The sequence below is a fragment of the Salvia hispanica genome, chromosome 1, assembly GCF_029641045.1.
Source record: "Salvia hispanica isolate PSC_SH4W2 chromosome 1, Shi_PSC_v1, whole genome shotgun sequence".
Taxonomy (NCBI): Eukaryota; Viridiplantae; Streptophyta; class Magnoliopsida; order Lamiales; family Lamiaceae; genus Salvia; species Salvia hispanica.
Window position 1 is genome coordinate 7,755,001 of NC_142692.1, and position 22,357 is coordinate 7,777,357.

At 32.6% G+C, this 22,357-nt stretch overlaps 2 protein-coding genes and 1 pseudogene across 4 annotated transcripts in view; all 3 read left to right on the forward strand.

Moving 5' to 3' along the window:
• Nucleotides 1-3,960, forward strand: part of LOC125219494 (putative glucuronoxylan glucuronosyltransferase F8H) — a 4,629-nt gene extending 669 nt beyond the window's left edge. The window contains exons 2-8 of the mRNA XM_048121482.2: nt 1,183-1,329; nt 1,419-1,483; nt 1,918-1,987; nt 2,407-2,625; nt 3,019-3,162; nt 3,265-3,400; nt 3,490-3,960. Coding sequence (XP_047977439.1) covers nt 1,183-1,329; nt 1,419-1,483; nt 1,918-1,987; nt 2,407-2,625; nt 3,019-3,162; nt 3,265-3,400; nt 3,490-3,719 — 1,011 coding nt within the window. The 3' untranslated portion in view covers nt 3,720-3,960. The remainder of the gene's footprint in view (nt 1-1,182; nt 1,330-1,418; nt 1,484-1,917; nt 1,988-2,406; nt 2,626-3,018; nt 3,163-3,264; nt 3,401-3,489) is intronic.
• Nucleotides 3,961-10,279: 6,319 nt separating this feature from the next.
• On the forward strand, nt 10,280-12,618 carry LOC125223674 (bidirectional sugar transporter SWEET1-like). Of its 2 annotated transcripts, XM_048126927.2 has the most exons (6): nt 10,281-10,406; nt 10,487-10,523; nt 10,615-10,710; nt 11,029-11,311; nt 12,060-12,179; nt 12,283-12,618. In XM_048126927.2, exons 1-6 carry the CDS (start codon nt 10,361-10,363, stop codon nt 12,436-12,438), a joined length of 738 nt encoding a protein of 245 aa, XP_047982884.1. In that variant the 5' UTR covers nt 10,281-10,360; the 3' UTR covers nt 12,439-12,618. The 2 variants fall into 2 exon arrangements, with proteins under 2 accessions (XP_047982885.1, XP_047982884.1); XM_048126928.2 differs by lacking the exon at nt 12,060-12,179 and having other exon boundaries at nt 10,280-10,406.
• Nucleotides 12,619-13,543: 925 nt separating this feature from the next.
• On the forward strand, nt 13,544-18,335 carry LOC125221353 (bidirectional sugar transporter SWEET1-like; annotated as a pseudogene). The gene is made up of 8 exons (XR_016131811.1): nt 13,544-13,594; nt 13,674-13,705; nt 13,792-13,880; nt 14,533-14,753; nt 15,573-15,577; nt 16,999-17,051; nt 17,794-17,916; nt 18,012-18,335. The product of XR_016131811.1 is annotated as a bidirectional sugar transporter SWEET1-like (transcript).
• The last annotated feature ends 4,022 nt before the right edge of the window (nt 18,336-22,357 follow it).

Consider the following 22,357-nt stretch of genomic DNA (forward strand, 5'->3'; position numbering starts at 1 on the left):
CACTTCGATATCCTGAGGTGCTTTTATTATTCAGCATGAACAAAAATCAACTTATGTAATAGCAGTAGTTGTTTCCTTTTCTCTTTCCCCCTTTTTGAATTCTCTGCATAGACAAGTATACTGAGTTTTGTGAGGACAGGACTGGATTTTTCCTGTATATTGGTCCTTATTGTTTAGCTTTGCAACTTTTATGGGTTAAAGGTTTGCTATGTTCTTTGGCATGCATTCATGGGTGTCACTGTTAACTACCATGTCATCAATCAATAACCAGCGAGGGTTTCTCTTGTACGTGGTGTATTATTGAACAAAGTGATTGACAATGTTATGGAGGATTGAGGATAAAATAACTTAACTGTTGGATAAGTGGAATATAGCTACTTTAGCAATTTCAAAATATGATTATGCACTTCATTGCACTGTTAGTATGACGTGTTATAAGTTATGAGAACAATTTCTTGCTGTCATCATTTAGTTGTGGTGAGATTCTTTGCTGAAGTGTGGAGAGTGGAAACCCCGTTTCAGTTTGACGTGTTTAAGTTAATCTCAGACTCTGACGTATAGCTAAAGCTGTTTTTCCACAACTATTTGACTCCTTTTTATACACTTAAATCTAAATCTATTGATGATGGAGAATGCGAATCTGCTCTTTCAGAAGGAATACTGTAATTTAAATCCTGTATGTTTGAAGTTGAAGAATAGTTTGAAAGAGGATTCTGGGTGATAAGAGATAGTGGCACTACTGGAATATGGTGAAAAAAAGTCTTTCTAACCGTTAACAATAAGTTCCTAAAGGTTTGGAGATTAAAATCTGTATATTTTCTTACTAAATTTGCTGAGCATCCACTGGAAATGGATTAACTAACCAAAAATATGGTAGCACCTATGAGGAAATGATATTATGATGCATCACCTACAAAGAAAAGATTTTAAGGGGGCGTTTACTTTGGTAGGAGATATGATTGACTATATACATATAGCACTGAGTAATTTGAATGATTATAACTATAATATAAAACAAGGTTACAATTGTTTATTCCATCAAAGAATGTTGTGTAGTAAGCCTATATTAAAATTTCATCTATCTAAGCTATTACCCTAAGTAAACACCATTGGAAGAGGATTTCGTTGTGGCAACTCATGCAGTACTTTTCATCTTTTGTCTAATTATTGGCTTCCATTTAGGTTAAAATACATAGGTTGCTGTTGCAGTCAACATATCGAACTAGAAAGAAAGAGGAAGCAGATTTGTTCTTTGTTCCATCTTATGTTAAATGTGTTCGAATGATGGGTGGGCTGAATGACAAAGAGATCAACCATACTTATGTCAAGGTAATAGATATAACCCCTTATCAGAACATGGGGACTTCATGAGAGATCATGATATAATTGTTATATAAAGCAGCAATATTTGGTTTCAGGTTTTAAGTCAAATGCCATATTTCAGGTTATCTGGTGGGCGCAACCATATTTTTGTATTCCCAAGGTATGATTCTCTGATTTCTGGTTATAGTTCGTAAATTAGGAATACTTGAGTACTATTTATGAACGTATATAAAGAATTAAATTGGTGTTTATGTCTATCCATATGTTATCCAAAAGGTATACAAAAACCAACGATATTCCCAACAGTTATTAGTCCCTTGCTTAAGTCTTAATGATCCCTGATTATGGATTCTTATCCTATTGAGTTGCAGACACAGTTCACTAGTGGAGTAATACTTTTCTTAATGTTTTGAGAGAAACTTATTAAGCCTTTGCTGTTTTCCATATCTTAGTATCTTAGTATAATAGAAACTGGAAACCACGAAGATGCTGAGATGGAGAATGAGCAAAACTTTTATGCTTTCTGCTGTATCTTTTTCCTACATAACCAGACAGAGGAAAGTTATATTGTTTTGATGTTTTACTCCATTTCAGCGGTGCTGGAGCTCACTTGTTCAAGTCTTGGGCTACATATATAAATCGTTCCATAATTCTGACTCCGGAGGTACTTTTTTATATTTAATTGTGCTTTTCTTCTTCCTACTATATTAATTTCACTGTTGTCTATGATTATGTGAAGCATGCTTATAAAATGCTAGGATGTGAAAGACCAAAAATGGCTGTTTCTATGCATGACTTGGAGAATCTACACAGATAGAGCCACTTCAGTTTTGCCAATTTCCATGCATTAGACATGTATATTTATTATCACAGTAGTTGATTCACTATTAGATCATGTTATTTCATGTATTTTGTATGGATTGGGATTCAGGAATCTCTTTTTTTGCATTTGGCCTCCACTCAGACTTGGTTTTAGAGTTTTGCACAAAATCATGTAAAAATCAACATTTTTGCCACTTTCATTACAAGAAATGTCATTAATGACTGATGTATGCCTATGTTTGTATCTTCTCTTTAATGCAGGGTGACCGGACTGATAAGCGAGACGTTAGTGCCTTCAATACATGGAAAGATATTATCATACCCGGTAATATTGATGATGGGATGACAATTAATAATCCAAGGCTTGTTGATCCTTTGCCTTTATCAAAGAGAAAATATTTGGCAAATTACTTAGGTCGAGCACAAGGAAAGATTGGTCGTCTTCGATTGATAGAACTTGCAAAGGAATATCCTGAAAAGGTACATCTCCCATTCTTCTTACCAACATCTTTCTTTATTATTATTATCATCATCAATATAAACTCCCCTAGGAAAAAACTATGGAAGTGGTAGATCTGGACAGGCTACCAGTAGCTTAGTGGTTGGTGTAAATAGTTTTCTTTCATTAACAGATGTGAAAAGATTTCTCACTCAACTTATTTACCGGCATTTTGCATTTCATTTAAATTCTTGGTCAAAGCTGAATAAATAGGCCTATAATGTTGATTAAGAAAGCCACCCCTAATCTAGCACCTTGATAAATTTCATTCCTTCTGATAAGCTTCACTTTTGGTACTATATATTTTGATATTTTGTTCCATTATCACTGCAATAATTTCATTGAAAGATGTGAATGTTTGATCCTGTTAACAGTTGGAATCTCCAGTGTTGAAATTTAGCGGCCCAGAAAAACTTGGGAAGAGGGATTACTTTCTACATCTGCGAAATGCAAAATTCTGTCTCGCTCCACGTGGAGAGTCATCATGGACACTTCGCTTCTACGAGTCATTCTTTGTGGTCCGTATCAACATGTTTCTGTTTCGAGTGTGTATAAGTGTGTATAATATACAAATACATAACTATTTGAGCTCATTGCTGCTGTTGTTTTGCACTGAACAGGAGTGTGTCCCGGTTATCCTATCTGATCAGGTAGAGCTACCTTTCCAGGATGTAGTCGACTACTCCCAGATATCAATCAAATGGCCATCCACTCGAATAGGGAAAGAACTTTTGGATTACTTGGAATCGATTTCAGGTCATTCGTTTGGTCTGTCGTGCTGCTTTGTTTCTCACAATGCACCACTTTTACTATTGTCTAACAAAATTGTTCCGTTTCTCTCCCAGATAATGAGATAGAAGAAATGATCGCCCGAGGGCGGAGAGTGAGGTGCTTATGGGTGTATGCTACAGAATCAGAATCATGCTCGGCTTTCAGTGGAATTCTTGGGGAGCTTCAGAAGAAAGTGAGGCAATTCCATCAGTCAGCAGAGACGTTTTGGCTGCATAATGGAAGTTTAGTGAGTAGAGATTTGGTGGAGTTCAGCAAATGGAAACCACCCATGCCATTGCCTTAATTTTATGGTAAATATACTTTTTTGCTTTTCTCTAGTGTTCGTTACACTTTCTTCACATCCATATTCACCTTCGCCAGAAAAAAGAAAAAACTAACACAGCCTAGAAGTATTTGTTTTAATAGATTTTTATAGTAGTTCTATTTTTTATGTTTATGCAAGTCCTAACATTTGTATAACTCATGTCCAGAAATCATTTCTTTACATCTATGATCTATCCCACAAAATTAACTTTTATAACCTACGAATCTTCGCTCCTAATACATAGTCGTCTGCGTTATTGTGTTTGGGTATGGTCTAATACATATGGTTCACATTTTATGCCTCGATAAGTTATACTCAATAATTGTTTGATATGGTTTAGAAATGTGGTGAGTCTAATACTCCTTGATGGATGAGGATTGGCTAATATTCTCTTGTGGATGTGGATGAAGATTTTCGTTAATGCGTGCTGCTAGTTTATTTTTATTTTCATATTCTGTTCGATTCAAGATAGAATGTTTAAATTTATTACTTTTGTTGCTACTATTTTTTCTTTGTACTGCTATCTTTCATTTTCAGGTGTAAGTGTTTCGTACTAAATAAGAAACATGAACAATGAAGCAATAACACATAAATCAAATCCAACTAAAAATATTAGTAAAAGTAATTTACTCTTGGAACTTGATGTTGCAAACATCTTTGATGATTGCCTCCTGCTCCTCTAATTTGTCGTAAAAATTTGAGTAAAATGAAGAAGTAACCATACACCATAAATATTGTATTGTTATCAATAATTTAAAATATCTAACCATAGATCACTAACTATAGTTTGTGATTGTAGTCTGTAGACGATTTTAAGTGCCAAACATAAATACAAAATGTTGAGGTGGTGAGAATTATTAAAGAAGAGTATGCCAAACCCTATTACCTCTTAACAAAAAAGTTCAAGAAGGGAATAACATTAGGTTTAATCAAAGAGCACCGACACAATGCATCACCTAAGAAGTAACACAAGATTGTACACACAAACTCATTTTCAATTCATCATTCTACCAAAGTTTACTGTCTAATTTGGAAAAGATTCCTTTGGTATATGTAGCCACTGGGATTGGTTTTGTCATAATTTTGACTTGCGTCCAAATTTTTGGGACCATCAAATACTGTTGTATACTTTAATTTGGCATTCATTCATCTTTAGCAATGGAAACCTTCCTAATACCAATTGTCTACAATGTTGTGACACCACCATCCAACGCCTATGTCTCACCTAGTGATTTTCTCAACCAAAAGATATCCACTTGAATCAATGTGTGTATAAGACTATAAGTGTTCATTTTCATCCGATTACAATTGTTTATATGGAGTATTATTGTAGATTTTCAAAAATTATGAATTTATAAGTGAGGATATGCACATGAATTTTGTACTAACAAGTTGGTTGGGAGAAAAAACATGTCCCCCTTATATTTAGAATGGTAGATGCATGGTCCAGATCATGCTATGGATATATTCATGTAATATCTTACTCTTAGATTATGAAGATATATTCACCGTCTTTTCATTCTTACTTCACACCCTTTTCTTATATTATCTCCATGGTTCATCAAATCGTTGAATTTGACGGAGTTTTGATAACGGAACAAATAATGCTAGCATAGTTGCTTACTATGTGTAAACGATGATAGATGAAGCGTGTTGAATGTGTTCTCATATCTTAATGTTTTAGTCCAGAAACAAAACAAAATTACAACAAACACCACCTGGAAAAATCACAATGAGACATGAGGGTTCAGTCATCAGTCAATAATGATTAGCTTCAAAGCAAAAGCGGTAGTAGCATAATGAAAGCAAGTAAATGAAGAAAGAGCGGATCGGCTAACTAGCAGTCGGCAAGATTTTTGGCTTTTTCCTTTTCATCTTCGAACTTTAGGAAAATCATCGCAAATTTGACCCGAAAAGAAAGGAAAAGCAGGGTTTCGTCCTTTAATCCACAATCCAAGTTATTAAAAAATGAGTTTTTTCTCGATATCCCAATTTGACTTCATTTTCTGATAAGTAACTCTGTTTCTGATCAAGTGGTTTCCTGAAAAGGCACAACCATTAAACCTTGAATTAGCTGTGCCTGTTAACAACTACGAACAATTAAAAGGCCAAAGAGCAACCGAATGGTTGAAGACGTTTCAAGGCAAGTTTACAACACTTAATTCCAATTTTAGAATTCTAAGTACAACTGAGATAGTACTACAAGATTGGAGTATTTAATTGATTTTTATCCATCTCTATATAAAAAAATAGCAAACAAAAACATTGAATGCTTGCACGCACATAATCCTAATTCATGTTTATATACACACTCTTCACCATCTTCTGTCTTTCGAGTGGTGGGACATGAATATTTATCACCAAATTCCAAATGGTATCACAAGAAACATTTGTTCTCGTCAACACAAAAATATGGAGTAATACTATGGTTTGGCTCACTGTTTTAGGTCTATGAATATTTAGGTGCATATGATAGAAGAAACAGAAGAACTCATCTCAAAAGACTAATCTGTTAGAAGAGAGAACTCATTTAATCTATATACCCCATACCAATTTTTTTCATAACCGATGTGAGAATTGAGTTCGTAACAACATCTTGTAAATGTTCTCTTTTTGAGTTACAAAATAAGTAAAAAAGAAAACGAGTAGTACTATTACAATTTACAGATGAAATTCTTGTAGATATATTAAAATGTATTTCCCCGACTCATAAATATAATCGTCTTTTTTATTTTATTTTGATCAGTTCTATAAAATTAGTCCGTTTCTATTTTTAGTATTTCTCTTTTATAAGGTGAGTCACATTCTCTACTAACAACACTTCAATTACTTTTTTACAATCTCTTTTCTACTGTACCAATTTTGCATTAAAATTTGTATTATTCCTAAAACCCTATTTTTATGGGATGGAGGGAGTATATCACATTATTAAAGTATGTGTAAATGGGTCCCATCAAAGTATTTAAATGAATACATTGCACGTTGTATTCTACTATTGTATATTCTCTTCATCTCAGCGAGTCACTTTCCTTTTTGTATTGTCCCACCTAAAATGAGTCAATTTCCTTTTTTGCAAAAAAAATATTTTATCTCTCTTATTTTATTTTCCCTTCTCACTCATATACTTTTTTCTCTCTTATACTTTACTTCATCTCCATTATCAATTTTTAAATCTTGTTTATAAAATAAGCGTCTCGATAATGACATGACAGAAAGAGTATTTAATTTATGAAAATAGAGCATCTTATATTTTATATATTATTATATTTCTTATTTATCTATTTCTTCTTCTTCTTATTATTATTACTATATGATTGAGTTCACGATGATAGAGAAATAGTAGTAAATCTTAGTTACAGAGAGAAATTTGAGAAGGACATTCGTAATGACAAATATTTTTCGGTAAATTGATAATATAAGTTACTTATAAAATCATTAAAAAAAATGGATGAGTTCTTTTTTCTTTTGAGAGGGGGAGCTTATAAGCTATTGAAATGAACTTTCTCTTAATGCCTTTTCTATAACAATTTTATGTTCCCTATATTTATTATTGAGATAGTCCTATATTTATTATTGACATAGTAATGATTGAGATATGAAATGAAAATTCAAATCCCTCGTTTTTTTCCCTTTAACAAAACTCCCCATGATTATAGCGGATAAAAAGTAAATACATCCAAAAATAAAGAGATAAAAAACGATAAGCTATGTATATAATTATATGAGTTGTTTAATAGTCCTATTTAATTAATGTTGGATCATGGAGTAGTATCTATTTTTAGATCGTCTCATACAGTTAGATTATTTCTTTTTCGCAAAATATAACACATTTACTCTTTCTTACATTACTATCTTCTAGGGTATTCTTTCAAAACTCTCCATCTTTATTTTTTCTTATTTTATTCTTACTATACTTAACTTATGGAGTCTTAAATATATACTTATTTTTAATTTCTGAGCCCCAAAATGAAAATGATAAACCATAACAAATTTCAATTAAGTAAGCCACCCGAGACAAAAATGACAAAAAAACAAAATAGTAGCACTCGAGTAGTTTGGAATAGAAACAATAACAAAGTATAGAACCGTTCATTTTCCAATCATCTGCAATCAATTTATTGTCATATCACTGGCCAGATTATAAGAACTAATTGTATGCTATATATGTCTATTTATTGATAATAGTTCGTAGTAGTGAAAATTACAATATGCAATGACATGAATATCTAGCAACTTTTTAGATTTGAAATTAGGCAAAATCTGATTAAAGGGACTGGTCAAAAATAATATAAAAATATATATTGTAGTACATGTTTATGGTTTTCTTTTATCTTGCCATTGAAAATATTAGAGCATCCACAAGATGCCCTTTGCGGCGCAGGCTCGTCCCGCTGGGACGGGATGGTTAAGGGATGCCGTTGCGAGTGTCCCATCCCGTGGGGCTTCTCGGTCTGGAGGGTTGTCCCGTCCCGTCTCTTAGCTTATTTTATTATTTTTGTATCCTTCAATTTATCTCAAAATTATCTATAAATATTTCATTCTTCACATAATTTTTTTTTACTCATTTTCCTCTCTAATTTTGTTAACTTAAAAAAAATAACTATGATTTTAAATTAATTTTAGTATAGTTTTAAATTTTTAGGATTTTAATTAAATGCTAATTTTTAATTTAAGAATTTTGTTACTTTTAAATTGATATTTTATTCCATCAATTTCTTCTATATATCCGCACTCAAGAATTATTACTTTTGAACCCTTTTATTTCTGTATCTTAAAAAGCAACTTTCGGCACATTATAAATTGAATTATAAATGTGCATTTGTGTTTTGTGCATGCAATTTTATTTTTTACGATAAAACGATGTAATATTTTGTAATTTATTTTCTTTAAAAATCGATAATATAGTACTCTCTCCATCCTAATTTAAGTTAGACGTATTCTCTTTTGTGACGTCTCAGCCTAAGTTTGCACATTTTATTTTTTACAATAATTAACTTCTTTCTCTTTTCTACTTTATTCTTTCTTTCTCTTTTCGGTTTTATCTTATCTCTTACTTTATTATTTATTATTTAATTTATTAAATACCTATATATATATATAGGTTTGTGTTAAAATGACAACCCCTCTTAAAATGACACCGTGACACCGCTTATACAACAATATTATAAACGCTACACAGCAATATTACAAACACTACACAGCAATCTATAAATTGTTGTATAGTGTGTCAGATATTGCTGGACAAGAAATATTGCTGGATAAAGACCAGCAAATTGCAAACCGTCTTTTTCCAGATTTTCTTTTGGCCATGTGGCAGCTTATTATTCGTCCACGTGTACAAATGATTAGCTAGAATTAGTGGTATGTTGTTATTTTAAGGGGTGGTGGCACCCTAACATACCCCTGTATATATATTCATATATATCATAATAGAAATATGTCAATATTCAGTTAGTTTCCAATAACAAAAAATATCACGTCACAATACAAGCACCATGTGTACGTATTATGTAGTACTACTATATATTATCTCCACTAGCTATTATATATATAATCACCTCTTCTGTAGTTAAAGCCTCGTATTGCCATTCTGAAATATATTCGCTATTATATTTATTATTTTAATTTTACAATTTTTAAGATATAATCTTTAATTATATCATAATTTATTTCACTAATATTTTATTATAAACTTGTAATAAATATATGTAGGACTTACATTTCAAAAAGAACTCTTTTCCCAACTTTTCTTAACACTTAATTCGTGCCTAATCAAGTGAGCTTTATACTCCCCATATCCCCCCTTGTGTCCATTTAGATTTGACAACAGTTTTTAGGAATATAAATAAAAGTGAATGAAAGAGGTTTATGAAACTTTTTTTTATATATACACTTTATAATAAAACGAGAGAAATAAATATTAGTTGGATTGAAGAGAGAAAATGCCTACGTAAGAATTAAATGAAGAGAGGAAATAAAAGTTAAATACTTTAATTAAAAAAAAATAAAGTGGTTGAGTATATTAATTCGATTGAGAAAATATTGTTCTAAAAATAGAAATGTGTCGTAAATTTAAGATTCATGTACTAAAAATAGTAAAAATAAAATTAAATAGAGTAAAAAGAAAAAGACTTAATTGATGGAGTATTTTGAGTATCACATTTCTTTAGGGAGAAGAAACATCCATAAGCAATTAAATTTTACATTATCAACACAAATCCTAAAAACAAATAAATGCATTCATCTAAGATTTAAAGAACACAGCTTTTACAAAACCCATCCATGGTTTTCCTAATACTCCAAACCCTCACCACACTGGTCTCACTTTTTCACCAGAAATTAAACATTAGTCAGTAGCTGAATCAGCCACTCAGATTCTCAGACATGCATCATCACACATAACACCCAAAATACTTGCGCATTCTACATGTGATTTAGAGAGAGAAGGTGAAGATAAGGACGCAATCTGTTTCATTAACACCAAACATAAAAAAGGGGTTTTGTTTTTATTTGAATCCAAATAATATAAATCACCCCTCATCTTCATTTCCTCATCATCATCACCTCTCATCATATTATTCTTCAGTTACATTTTTATTTTTCTGATATATTCATTGAAAATGAGTCATCATGCCAAAGCTTTGCATTTGGTGTTTGGAGTTATTGGTACTCATGATTTAATTTATTTGAATTAGTGTCACTTTAATTATTTGCTATTGCTGATGAATTTCTGTGTTTAATTTTAGGAAATGGTACTGGTTTGTTCTTGTTCCTCTCTCCATCGTGAGTCAAAACACCACAACTTAGTGAAATTTTTGTTACTTATTTTATTATTATTGTTATTTTATGCTAATATTGGGAAATTGTTAAATAGGATTACTTTCAAGAGGATCATCACGAACAGATCAACTGAGCAATTTTCTGGGATACCATATGTTATGGCATTACTCAACTGTTTGCTTGCTGCTTGGTAATTATCTTTTATTTCTCTAAATATTGCTCCATTTATTTTTTACAATTCTTCATTAGTATATATAAAAACTATATAAACCTTGCCATTGTTTCAATTATTTCATTGATTTGGATTTTGGGAAAATTGTGTATGACATGGAAGTCAGAACTCATTGGATTTAAGTTTGAAAAATACATAAGATTCGGCTAATGTATTTCGGCTTACAATTCATACATAATTTTCTACTAAAATCGAGTCGTTCTTACATTTCCATTCCATCGTACCAAGACGATATTAGTTTATGATGAATATTGAAACTCCTGACCATATATACAGGTATGGGTTGCCTTTCGTATCACCAAACAACTACATGGTTACAGCAATAAATGGAACAGGAGTAGTGATTGAGTCAGTGTATGTCCTAATATTTCTTGTGTTTGCGGCCAAGAAGGAGAAGGGAAGAACCATGGCTCTTCTCTTTGGCATTCTTGCTATATTTTCCACTGTCGCTTTGGTTTCGGTTTTAGCCATCAAACAGGAGAACAAAAGGCAGTTGTTTTGTGGTCTTGTTGCCTCTGTTTTCTCCATCATAATGTATGCCTCTCCTCTCTCAATCATGGTAAGATCTATCTTCCTTTTATTTAGACAAACACCCCCCCCCCAAAAAAAATATTAATTGCCAGTAAAATCATGAACTTTTTCCAAATTTTAATATGTTTGCATTTTTCAAAATTCAAATGTCAAATCACGGAATTAAAAAAAAAATTGTCCCATGTTGATTTTCCAGGTAAATACGATGATGAGTTGGTGCTAGAGGGGGATGCAAAAAAAATTATTAGCAATCAAATTTTTATTTGAAATTTTTATATGATTTAGATCACTAATAGTGTGAATTTTTTATAACAATTTACATTAGGATAAATTTGAAGAGTCGTTAAATGATAAACATTAAAAAGATAAACATGATAGCCTAGTAGGGGCGCTTAAGCCTAATATCACATAACTTGTCTAGGCGGTGGTCTGCCCAGGATTGGTGTACACGTGACAAATTTTGGTGATGTTGATGAATAGTGGCTTATACATGTATTTAAAGTCTGATGAACTAAAAAATAATTAGAAAAATTCCTCTCAAATCTCACTCTCTCCCTCCATCCGCTGTACATCGTCCGTCCGACCACCGCTTACACTTTTCCGTCTGCCAACACGTATGGGATGATTCAGAATTTTGATTTGTCACTAAATTTTGAAAGATGAGGGATAAATCAAATTTACTTTTCATGATTCTACGGAAATTAACCCTTACATCTGTCATGATATAATTAACCCTTATATGTGATTGAATTAATGATATTGTTTTGGATAAGCAGAGATTGGTGATCAGAACCAAGAGCGTTGAGTATATGCCATTTCTATTATCACTATTTGTCTTCCTATGTGGTACCTCATGGTTTATATATGGCCTCATTGGCAATGACAAATTTCTCTATGTGAGTATATTTTCTGTTTTTCTTTTCTAAATAGTAATAATAATATTTTACATGTGAAAAGCATCATTCATTAATAATTAATAATTGATCATTTATGCTGCAGATTCCTAATGGATTTGGGTGTTTTCTGGGAGCAATGCAATTGATTTTATATTGCATCTACCGCAAAAACAATGAAGATGTCAAGAAAGCTACAATTGATGGGAGTTTAGAAATGGGGCTTGCTAATCCTCAGCAAGCCAAAAATATTCAATCTTAATTTATAACAAGATAAAAGCCCAAACTCATTGGTAGAAATGAATGTAATAGTTTCATACCAACTTGAGTTAAAAAGTGTGCTGTCTTCACACAATCATAAATGAAAGTGTGCTGTCACACAACCATGTGGTTGGGCTTATTTGTATCTTGGTTTAAAGTTAAATATATAATTCCAATGCTATGTGACATATTTTAAGAAAAATTATATATAATTTGGCAGATGGAAAATAATATGCGGACAAAACAATTGGGGTACTTAAACGATGTCATTAATACACTTAGTCAACATATCTTTAATTTTTGCACATATCACTATAGTCTACAAAAAAAAAATCCATCAAGGACATTTTTTAATTCAATTAAGGACGCTAGTTTGTGTATCTAAATATATCACCAATGCTTAAAAAAATATTTTTATTGTTTGTGTCCCAACTAAAATTAGAGGATGCAAAATTGAAGCATCCTAAAAAAGCAAAAGATTAGTTTGATATGTCCTTAATTTAAGACCATTATATATTATGTCTTAAAGTGTTACTATTAATTTAGCCAAAGATTAGTTTGATATGTCCTTAATTTAAGATCATTATGTATTATGTCTTAAAGTGTTACTATTAATTTAGCCAAAGATTAGTTTGATATGTCCTTAATTTAAGACCATTATGTATTATGTCTTAAAGTGTTACTATTAATTTTTAGAATTTTCCAATGCAAGTAATTGCGTCTTAATTTTTATGTCCTTAAAAATTAAGTTTTTTTTAGTGAGAACATATCACTTTTTAAATTCATAAACGTAATTTGCTTGAATTGACCATTTTTTAAAGTTGTGGGATTGACCAAAACTTGGTAATTTTTCTGTTGCCAATTTATCATATTTAATTACCTTTGATGATGATGGTAATTCTGTCATTTAATAAGTGAGACATAGCTGGGATGATAAGGACGTAATTTGTTTCATTAACACCAAAAAAATTAGGCCTTTTGTTTTTTATTTAAATCCACACAATATAAATCACCTCAACTCCATTTCCCAATCATCACCTCCAAAAAAACACTATCGACATACTATTCTTCAATTCCGTTTTAATTTTTTGAGATATTCATTGAAAATGAGTCATAGAGCCAAAACTTTGCATTTGGTGTTTGGAGTTATTGGAATGATTTAATTTAATTTGAATTTTTGTCACTTTGATTGTTTTCTAGCTGCTGATGATATATTTCTATGCTATTTTAGGAAACGCTACTGGTTTGGTTTTGTTCCTATCTCCCTCGTGAGTGAATACTCCACTACTTAATGAATTTTTCGTTAATTTATTATTGTCTTTTTATGCTAATTTTTGAGACAATTGTTTATTAGGGTTACTTTCAAAAGGATCAACTGAGCAATTTTCTGTGGTACCATATAGTATATGTTATGGCATTACTCAACTATTTGCTTGCTACTTGGTAACTACAGTATATTTTATTTGTCTAAAATATTACTATTCCATTTATATTTTACATTTTTTTAGTAGTATACATTCATTTCAGAAAGTTAGTCCCGTTACTATATTAAAAACCATAAATTTAACATTTTTCTCATTATTCCACGGAATCTAATTTGTGTAAAATTGTACTCTAAAATGGCATGCGGAAAATTCTACGAGAATGAGACCTCCAATAAATTTTACTATCATTTTTCTCAATGCATTTAACAAACAACTCAACCACAAATCATTAGACAATTAATTAGTCTCGCTACGACAGTAAAAACCACAAAGTTTAACATTTTTCTCAATTTTTCCACATGTCTAATTTGGGTGAAATTGTATCTAAGTTGACATTCAAAAAATTGTACTACGAGGATAAGACTACCACTGAATTTTATCATTTTTCTCAATGCATTTAGCAAATAACTCAACTACAAATCATCAACATATTACAAATTGGTAGGACAAACCAAAACTTAACCAAAAGTCATACTACTAGTTTTTAGACAAATTTGCGTATTTTTATACTCCAACATCAAGCTCGTTCCTTTCCATCGTACCAAGAATGTGATAATCGACAGATAATCAATGACTTTGTAATCATTATTTAAACTCCTGATTAATTGCAGGTATGGATTGCCTTTCATATCACCAAACAACTACTTGGTTTCAGCAATAAATGGGACACGGTGATTGAGTCAGTTTATGTTCTAATATTTCTTGTATTTGCGACTAAGAAGGTGAAGTGTAGAACCATTGGTCTTCTTTTGGGCATTCTTGCTATATTTTCCACTGTTGCTTTGGTTTCCATTTTAGCCATCAAACAGGAGAAGAAAAGGAAGCTGTTGTGGTGTTGTTGTGTAATACCCCGACTTTTTCTATCTTTTTATTTGTTCTTGAAATGACGTCGTTATGCACTTGGAAATTTTTCGCCTTTGTTTCTGTTGTCGAGAGAAGGATTTTACAAACTTGGGCATAAACAATTATTATTTCTAGCCAATTTAAAACCCACTTATTATGAGCCCAAGACTTTTTATTTAATGCTTTCTTCTTTGAGCCCATCTTTGATCAATAACCTAGTCAGCAAGAATTTTAAACCTGAAACCACCACTCACTTTTCTGTTCCACAAAATCCGACTTTGACAAGCTGAAAAAGATTTCTTGAAATCAGTTTTCTATGTATACATATCTATCTCCCCGTGAGTGCACGTTTCATCACAATCAATTCCAAGAAAAATCCAAAAAGTTAGAAATTAGAGAATGAGAGATGGTAGGCGTTGTGTTTGAGAGAGTTGGATGGAGGGAGAAGAGATAGTGGTCTACGGGCTCAGCGACGACGGGGTGCATATGGAGCCAAAGGCGGCGCGGCGCCGGCTCTGTGCTGGCAGCAGCGACAACGGCTGCACGGCGGCACGATCCGGCAACGGCAGCAGCGAAACTTGCTTGCTAACAGAGGCGGCGATCGGTCAGACGGAGAGGTGACGGCGCTGCAATTCGGAGCGCGATACAACGGATGACGAAGACGCAGAGAGTTTGAATGAGAGGGCTGGGGCGGCCGAGTTCCGGCAAGGACGACGGTGGCAGCAGCCCGTTTGAAGGAGCTGCTCGACGGCGAGCTCACCTTCGCTGGACTGTAGTGACAACGGGGTTCACGAACTGGAGACATCAGCGGCAATGATCGACGGAGGAGAAAATTTCCGGATCCAATGGCGACGGGCGGCAGCGAAGTTGCTCTCCGCCAGGAGGAAGAGAGAGGAAGACAGAGCGAAATCGTTTTGAGATAGAGGACCGAACAGCGAGGGCTGACAACGACGGACTCCCACGATGAGCGAGTGCAGCAGGGCCGGTGGTGGGAGTGAAAGCGCAGGCAGCAGCGCTGCCACGTAGCAGACGGACGGCTCTGCAGAGCCGGGGTAGGTCTCCAAGAATGAATCGTGGAGGAGGAAGAAGAAAGAGGAGAGAGAAGAAACCGATTGTTGAGAAGGAAGAAAGAATTAGGCGCCGGTGTTCTCTGATTGTGTGAACAAATTTTGAAACTGAGAGAGAAACACGATGGGAAGGTGAGAATAAGTGGTGGTGTTGTTTATTTATTTTGTTGGGCCTTGTCTTTAGTTAATACTTTGAGTCAATAGATTAAAAAGGATTTATGGGATTGGAATTCATGGTTTCTTGGGCCAGATTACAAATTAAAAAGAAATGGGCTAAGTGGAACACTCTAGGTGACGAAGGCTTTTCACGCACGCTTTCGAGAACGGAAAGGATTTCAAATTCAGAAAATTAAACGATTGAGGTGGGCTTTCTTTTTAAATAAGGGCTATGCCCTAAGTATATTTTGATGTGAAAATGATATGAATATTTGTCATGCCGTGTTTTATTTTATTCTATGGAACCTATCTGATGTGGCTTTTGCCATCTATGGATAATCGAATTCGGGTCTGACTAGGGAGTGAGTCCCTACTCAGGCTAGTGTACACCAATGGGGATCGTGAGCCGTCTTTTGGGTCGGCCGGTCTAGTGACTTGGAATGTGGCCACATTCCTTGTCATCAATGGATCAGATATGGTAGACATCTATGGGAAAATGACTGATCAGTCGAATTTTACAATGGAAATGATTTTAGTGTCTCGGGCATTTTTAAAGTTAAAACCCCGAGGGCACTCAATGGTGGCATGATAAATAGTTTTTATAAAATATTTTTCGGCATGAGTCCACTGAGTGCATCAAGTACTCAGCCCTGTATTTCTTTTAAAAATGTGCAGTTTGAGCTGTGACGAGCACGGTGGGTGTTGAGCAGAGCTAGTGAAGATTTGTGTTTGCTTTTAAATGTTCCGAATATATTATGTCTTCATACATAATATTATTCTTCTCTCGAATGCTTCCGCTGAATGATGTTTCTTTTGAGTTCGTGTATTGTCAAGATAGTTTCATTTGGAGTTGTTGATTGTTGAGATAATACTCTGATTTTATTCGAGCTATTCCATTTATTTTGAGCTATGGGTCGAGTTTTGTTGTTTTTCCCTTTCTTTCCCGCTTCTTTTATCCTCCCCTAGTCACGATTCACCGTGTTTTCTATCCTTAGAAAATGCGGCCGTGACATGCTGCCACTATTTTCTCCATTCTAATGTATGCTTCTCCTCTCTCAATCATGGTAAGATTTATATCTTGATTATTTTTCACCCTAATCTATAGGTTAATTAATTGCCCATAAGCTCACGAAGTTTTGTTAAACTTTTGTCTGCCATGCATCTTTCAAAATTGAATCACGAATCACTATATTTCAAAAAGATTTGAAATTGTTCCACGCAATTGCGATGATGAGACAGCCACATAAAAATAGATTAGTTGGGGCTATATTTTTAAAATGTTATTTGAAAATATATTTTTTAAATGATCAGGTCATTAACAGAGGCTTTTATCTTACAACTTACATAAATCCACGGTATGTTTGAAGACTTTGTAAAAAAAATTTAAACATAAGCATGGTAGGTTTACACATGTCAATATTTTGCGATGTTGACTAATAGTGGAACACACATCTATTAATGTGAATACATGGATAACTAACAACATCGTTTGAGCCTTTGGAATTAATAAAATAAAAATAAAATAAAATTCACTGACTCCATTCTCTCTATTTAACATTCGTCTCTTTTCAACATTTTATGTTGTTGTATGCCCACCGCCTCCTTGTAGTTTTCTCCGTCTATCAATTCAGATCCAATTTTTTTCTAAATTTAGTCAGATGAGATACCTGATAATTTTTGAAATTTCGTAATTCATTATTCATATTTTAAAAGTTGTAAAAGTAGAATCTGACTTATTTTTTCGTAATCTTACAATCAATTAACGCTATACATAATTAAATTAATGATATTGTTTTGGATGAGCAGAGAATGGTGATCCAAACCAAGAGTGTCGTCGAGTTTATGCCATGGCTATTGTCACTATTTGTCTTCCTATGTGGAACCTCATGGTGTATTTATGGCCTCATTGGTCACGACAAATTTCTCTATGTAAGAATATTTTCTTTTCTTTTTATAATATCAACACTATTTTATATGTGAAAAAATCACTAAATAAATTTATTTATGATATAAATATATTGCAGATTCCTAATGGATTTGGGTGTGCTTTGGGAGCACTGCAATTGATTTTGTATTGCATCTACCGCAAGAACAAAAAAGATGTCAAGAACCCAACAATTGATGAGAGTTTAGAAATGGGGCTTGCAAATTCTCACCAAGCCAAAAATACAGAAGAAATCCCAATCTTAAAATGAGTTGAACTTAGTGGTAAAAATGAATGTGATAGTTTCGTATCACCTTGAGTTAAATAAGTGTGTTTTCTTCACACAACCATGTTGGAGGGGTTATATGTATCTTGGTGTCATGTTAGTATATTTATACGTATGGACATGGTTATGACTTATGACCATATCAATATCAATTTCAATATTCTATAGGAATATATTCAAATATGGATCAGTTACGTTTTGGATTTTTCACGGATGAGAATATAACACGTGGCAATACAAATTTACTTAAATTTGATAATAAAAGGTAATTCGGTCATTTAATACGTGAAAGTTGATATGCAGAGATGTTTTAAATTACATAAGACTCCAAATTTATACGCAAAAGAATCAAAACGATCTTGGCGCCAAAGTTAATCTCACATAAACCCCAAGGCACTTGTTTGTCGTTTCAACATTAATTATTTAATACTTTCAATTAGTATGTGCGAAGGTGTGAAGTTTAAAAAAACAAATTTTGCCTGTATATGGGTTTAGTACTGATATATTTTTTTATTTGTTTATTTGCGATATGATACTTATCCATATGTTATGAACATTTGCTTGCCGTCTACCGGTTTGAGTCCATTGTTCTTAAATCGAAAAACAATGCATGAAGAGTAAGATATTTAACAAAATACTGGAGACTTTTGATTGGAATAAAGGTTGTTAGATTCTGGTGGGTGTTTCAACGTGGTGATATGTTCGGTGTAAAAGTGGCAATTGATTCACGATAAAAATATTGCGGCTAAATTTGTATTAATTGCGATTCATATTTTACTTTCTCATCTCACCTAATTTGTCCTTTTTCACTAGGTCCCAATTTTTTATGGGATGATAATATTTCTATTTGAATCGACATTGTCTTTATCTCATTATTATTATTTTCAGCTTGCATATTGTTGTATGTTCCGGTCATGACCTTTGCTTTGCTTGATTGGTTTTGGTTTCATGTTTGATAATTAGGAATTAGGATCGTAGATTGAGAGACATAAGTTTAGGAATGTGTCATTTTTAGGTCATCTGAGACAGCCAAATGAGAAGGCTGTTATGATGTGTTGTTCTAAAATTAGATGATGTGGTGGAAAAGAGACTTCAATGTAGATCAAGGCAATTTTAAACAAGAATTTGATTCACTTATATGATCCTCTTTAGATTATCAAAAATTGTAGCTATAAGCATTATATAGATGCAATGACGATTATACGGAATAAAGAATATGAGTCAACGGGGATAGCTTTATTACGTGGTAAATAATTTAGAGGCCCATTAATCAAGAGGGGCTCGGGGCTGGTGACTTACAAATCTAAATTGTCGAATTGTTATTTAAATAGTGATAGAAAATTTTGAAAAAAATGTATTAAACCAATATTGTAGAACTTTATTTGGTTTTCTATGTAAACAAGCATAAGTGACTTTTATAATAGAAATCGTACAATTATTGCTGGATAAATAACTGGGAATAATGTGTTTGTATTTTGCTTTAGATTTAATAAAGTCGTATCAATTGATGGGTTAAATGATGGGAATTTATCTGGGCTATGACCCAAGTAAAAGTGGGCCCGTATAAAATAGGATTTTTTAAGAAGCCCCTCTAAGACATAATTGTCGGAACAAATACGTTACTCTCACAGTTCACCGTGTCACTAATTTCTTTTGTTCGTCAGTTCGTCAATACTTGTCACATTTTAGGCATTGAACATCATATTCTACTAACTCAGTCTCATATTTTATTATAAAATAAATATATAAAAATAGGATCCACATTATACTAATTTTTTTAACTCACTTTAAATTATATTTTTTTAAACCCGTGTCGAATCAAAGTGTGATATTTAATGACAGAGGGAGTGAGTATTAATTTCCAACATGCCTAATTGGCTATGGTAACATAATGGCATCCACATTAAGATTTTGAAAATAGTCTAATTTTCAGTTACAACTTACGACTTCTTTTTCCCAACCACACCAGCATTTATTATTTCTAAAGCACAATAGCTACAATGAGGCCATCCTATTTTCAGCCATAAATTATTTCACCAATTTTTATTAATTTACAAGTAACGAATAAAGTTGAAAAAATTGAAATTGAGACTCTTGGATTTTCTAGAGTAGTTCAATTTTAGTTCTACTATCTATTTATTCTATGTCAGTATGTTGTACTTTATAAATTCAGTTTTCTTTGGCATGCTTTCAATGCGATGGTGGTCTATACTTTTGCACTTTTTCTAACTTGGATTATTAATTACATAAATAGGTGCCGAGTAATTCAACACTAAATTAGGAGGGTAAGATATCTGATTTAATACTAAGGAACATATCGTCAAATGATTAGAACTTTTCATGTTTTTATAATTGAATGAGGTTTATCTTTATAATTCTCAATTTCTCATTCAAATTTTAGCAACCACCCTAATTTAAATCAAAATTGATAAAATTGATTATTTAAGAAATAAATAAAGGCAGAGGAATCAGGCCGTACGGTGCGAATGCCGCCTCTACATTAAATAATCTTTTATGTTGGTAATTTGGTAAAGTAACATTAAATGCTTAGGAATAATACAACATAGCATTAGGGAGTAGTAATTTTTAATTCACTTGAACTTTATTCAAAAGACTATATATTGAATTGGAACTAAGTTAATGTGGACGTGTGTGTATTTATAAATTAAGGCTAGTTAGTTTGATCGGTTTTTTATTTAATTTCAAACCACAAATGAAACCGGCAATAGAGTATCAAACCAAAAATTTGATCCACGTTATATTAAACAGTATAAACTTTAACCAAGATTCAAATTTTAAGTGTCATCATTATACTTAATGAAATTAGCTATTCTAGTACTCCATTTGATGCATATCCCCTTATCACAAAAAATAATAAGTTTAATTTCTATTAATTAATTACTTCTTTTATTATATTCTATTTTTCCAATAGAAATGATTCATTTGGAATTAATGTAGTCATTTTAAACATTATCGCAATTGTAAATGAACTTAATAATAGTACTCCATATTTGTTTAGTCGAGCCACTGTAGCATGTTGTCATATCATACTTGTGAATTAAACTTATAAACTGGGAAGTACATATGCAGTCAATTCGTTACGTGTTAATTGAGTCATTTTACCATTTTGATACGTTTCATAATAGTTGAGTCATTTTTTTTGGCAAAAGTCATATATTTTTTCTCTCTTATTTAATTATCTTTTTATCTCTCTATCTTTTTCATTTTCTACTTTATTATTCATTTTACTTGATTCACTTTACACAATTTTTAAAAATCATTTGCTGAAAAGAAATGCTCCACTATCACAGAACTGAGGAAGTACCTTTTATTTTCGCAGACAAAAGAATATTGAAGATCATGCTTATGTCAGTGAACAGTTTTGCATGTTGGGTCCATTTACTTTGGATATCTTCGAATTAGATAACCATATTTTCAATTTTTTCAATGTATCTCAATCATAGTTATTGTAATAATACATTATTTTTCTCAATAAAATTTGAACGCTACATAGTAGATGTTGATAGTTTATGGAGTAGTAGAAACACGGGTATTTACCTATTTTTGGGTCCTTAGTTTATTTCAAACATGCTATGTTCTCCCAATGGAAATTATTGAATAGAGCGGATGCTTGACTAATATTGTTGATATTTTGTGATATTTTTGATACTAGATATTTGTGATAGTAGACTATTGTTAAGGGCTTTTCCCTTAATGGTCGCTATTACGGCGAGTTTGCAGATAACGAACAGGTTCCGGCGCCCTGGGAAAGGTCGGTGGTGATAAAGAATGGCTTAGCGCGGGAGAATTCCTGTCGGCAACGAGATTAGGGTTGTAACTGGTTGCTTGAGCAATAAGGCAAAAGATAATACAATATTTCATTGATTGGGAAGAATAACGACAAAAGCCCTATTTATAATAACTACAGACCCTAGGGTTGGTTCGACGACATTCAGGAAAGAACCAATAAAGAAAAGTTGATCAAAGCTTATTAAATGTTCGACGCCAAAAAAACGTACAGAAAATAATTATCCAAAAATAGAAATACAAGAATAACTGTGACTAAAGAATTACGCGCCTATTTGGAGACGTAATTCTTGAACCTATCTGGCGGTTTGATTTGTCTTCTCAGTCTAAGATTCTTGGCTGTTGTTCCTCCG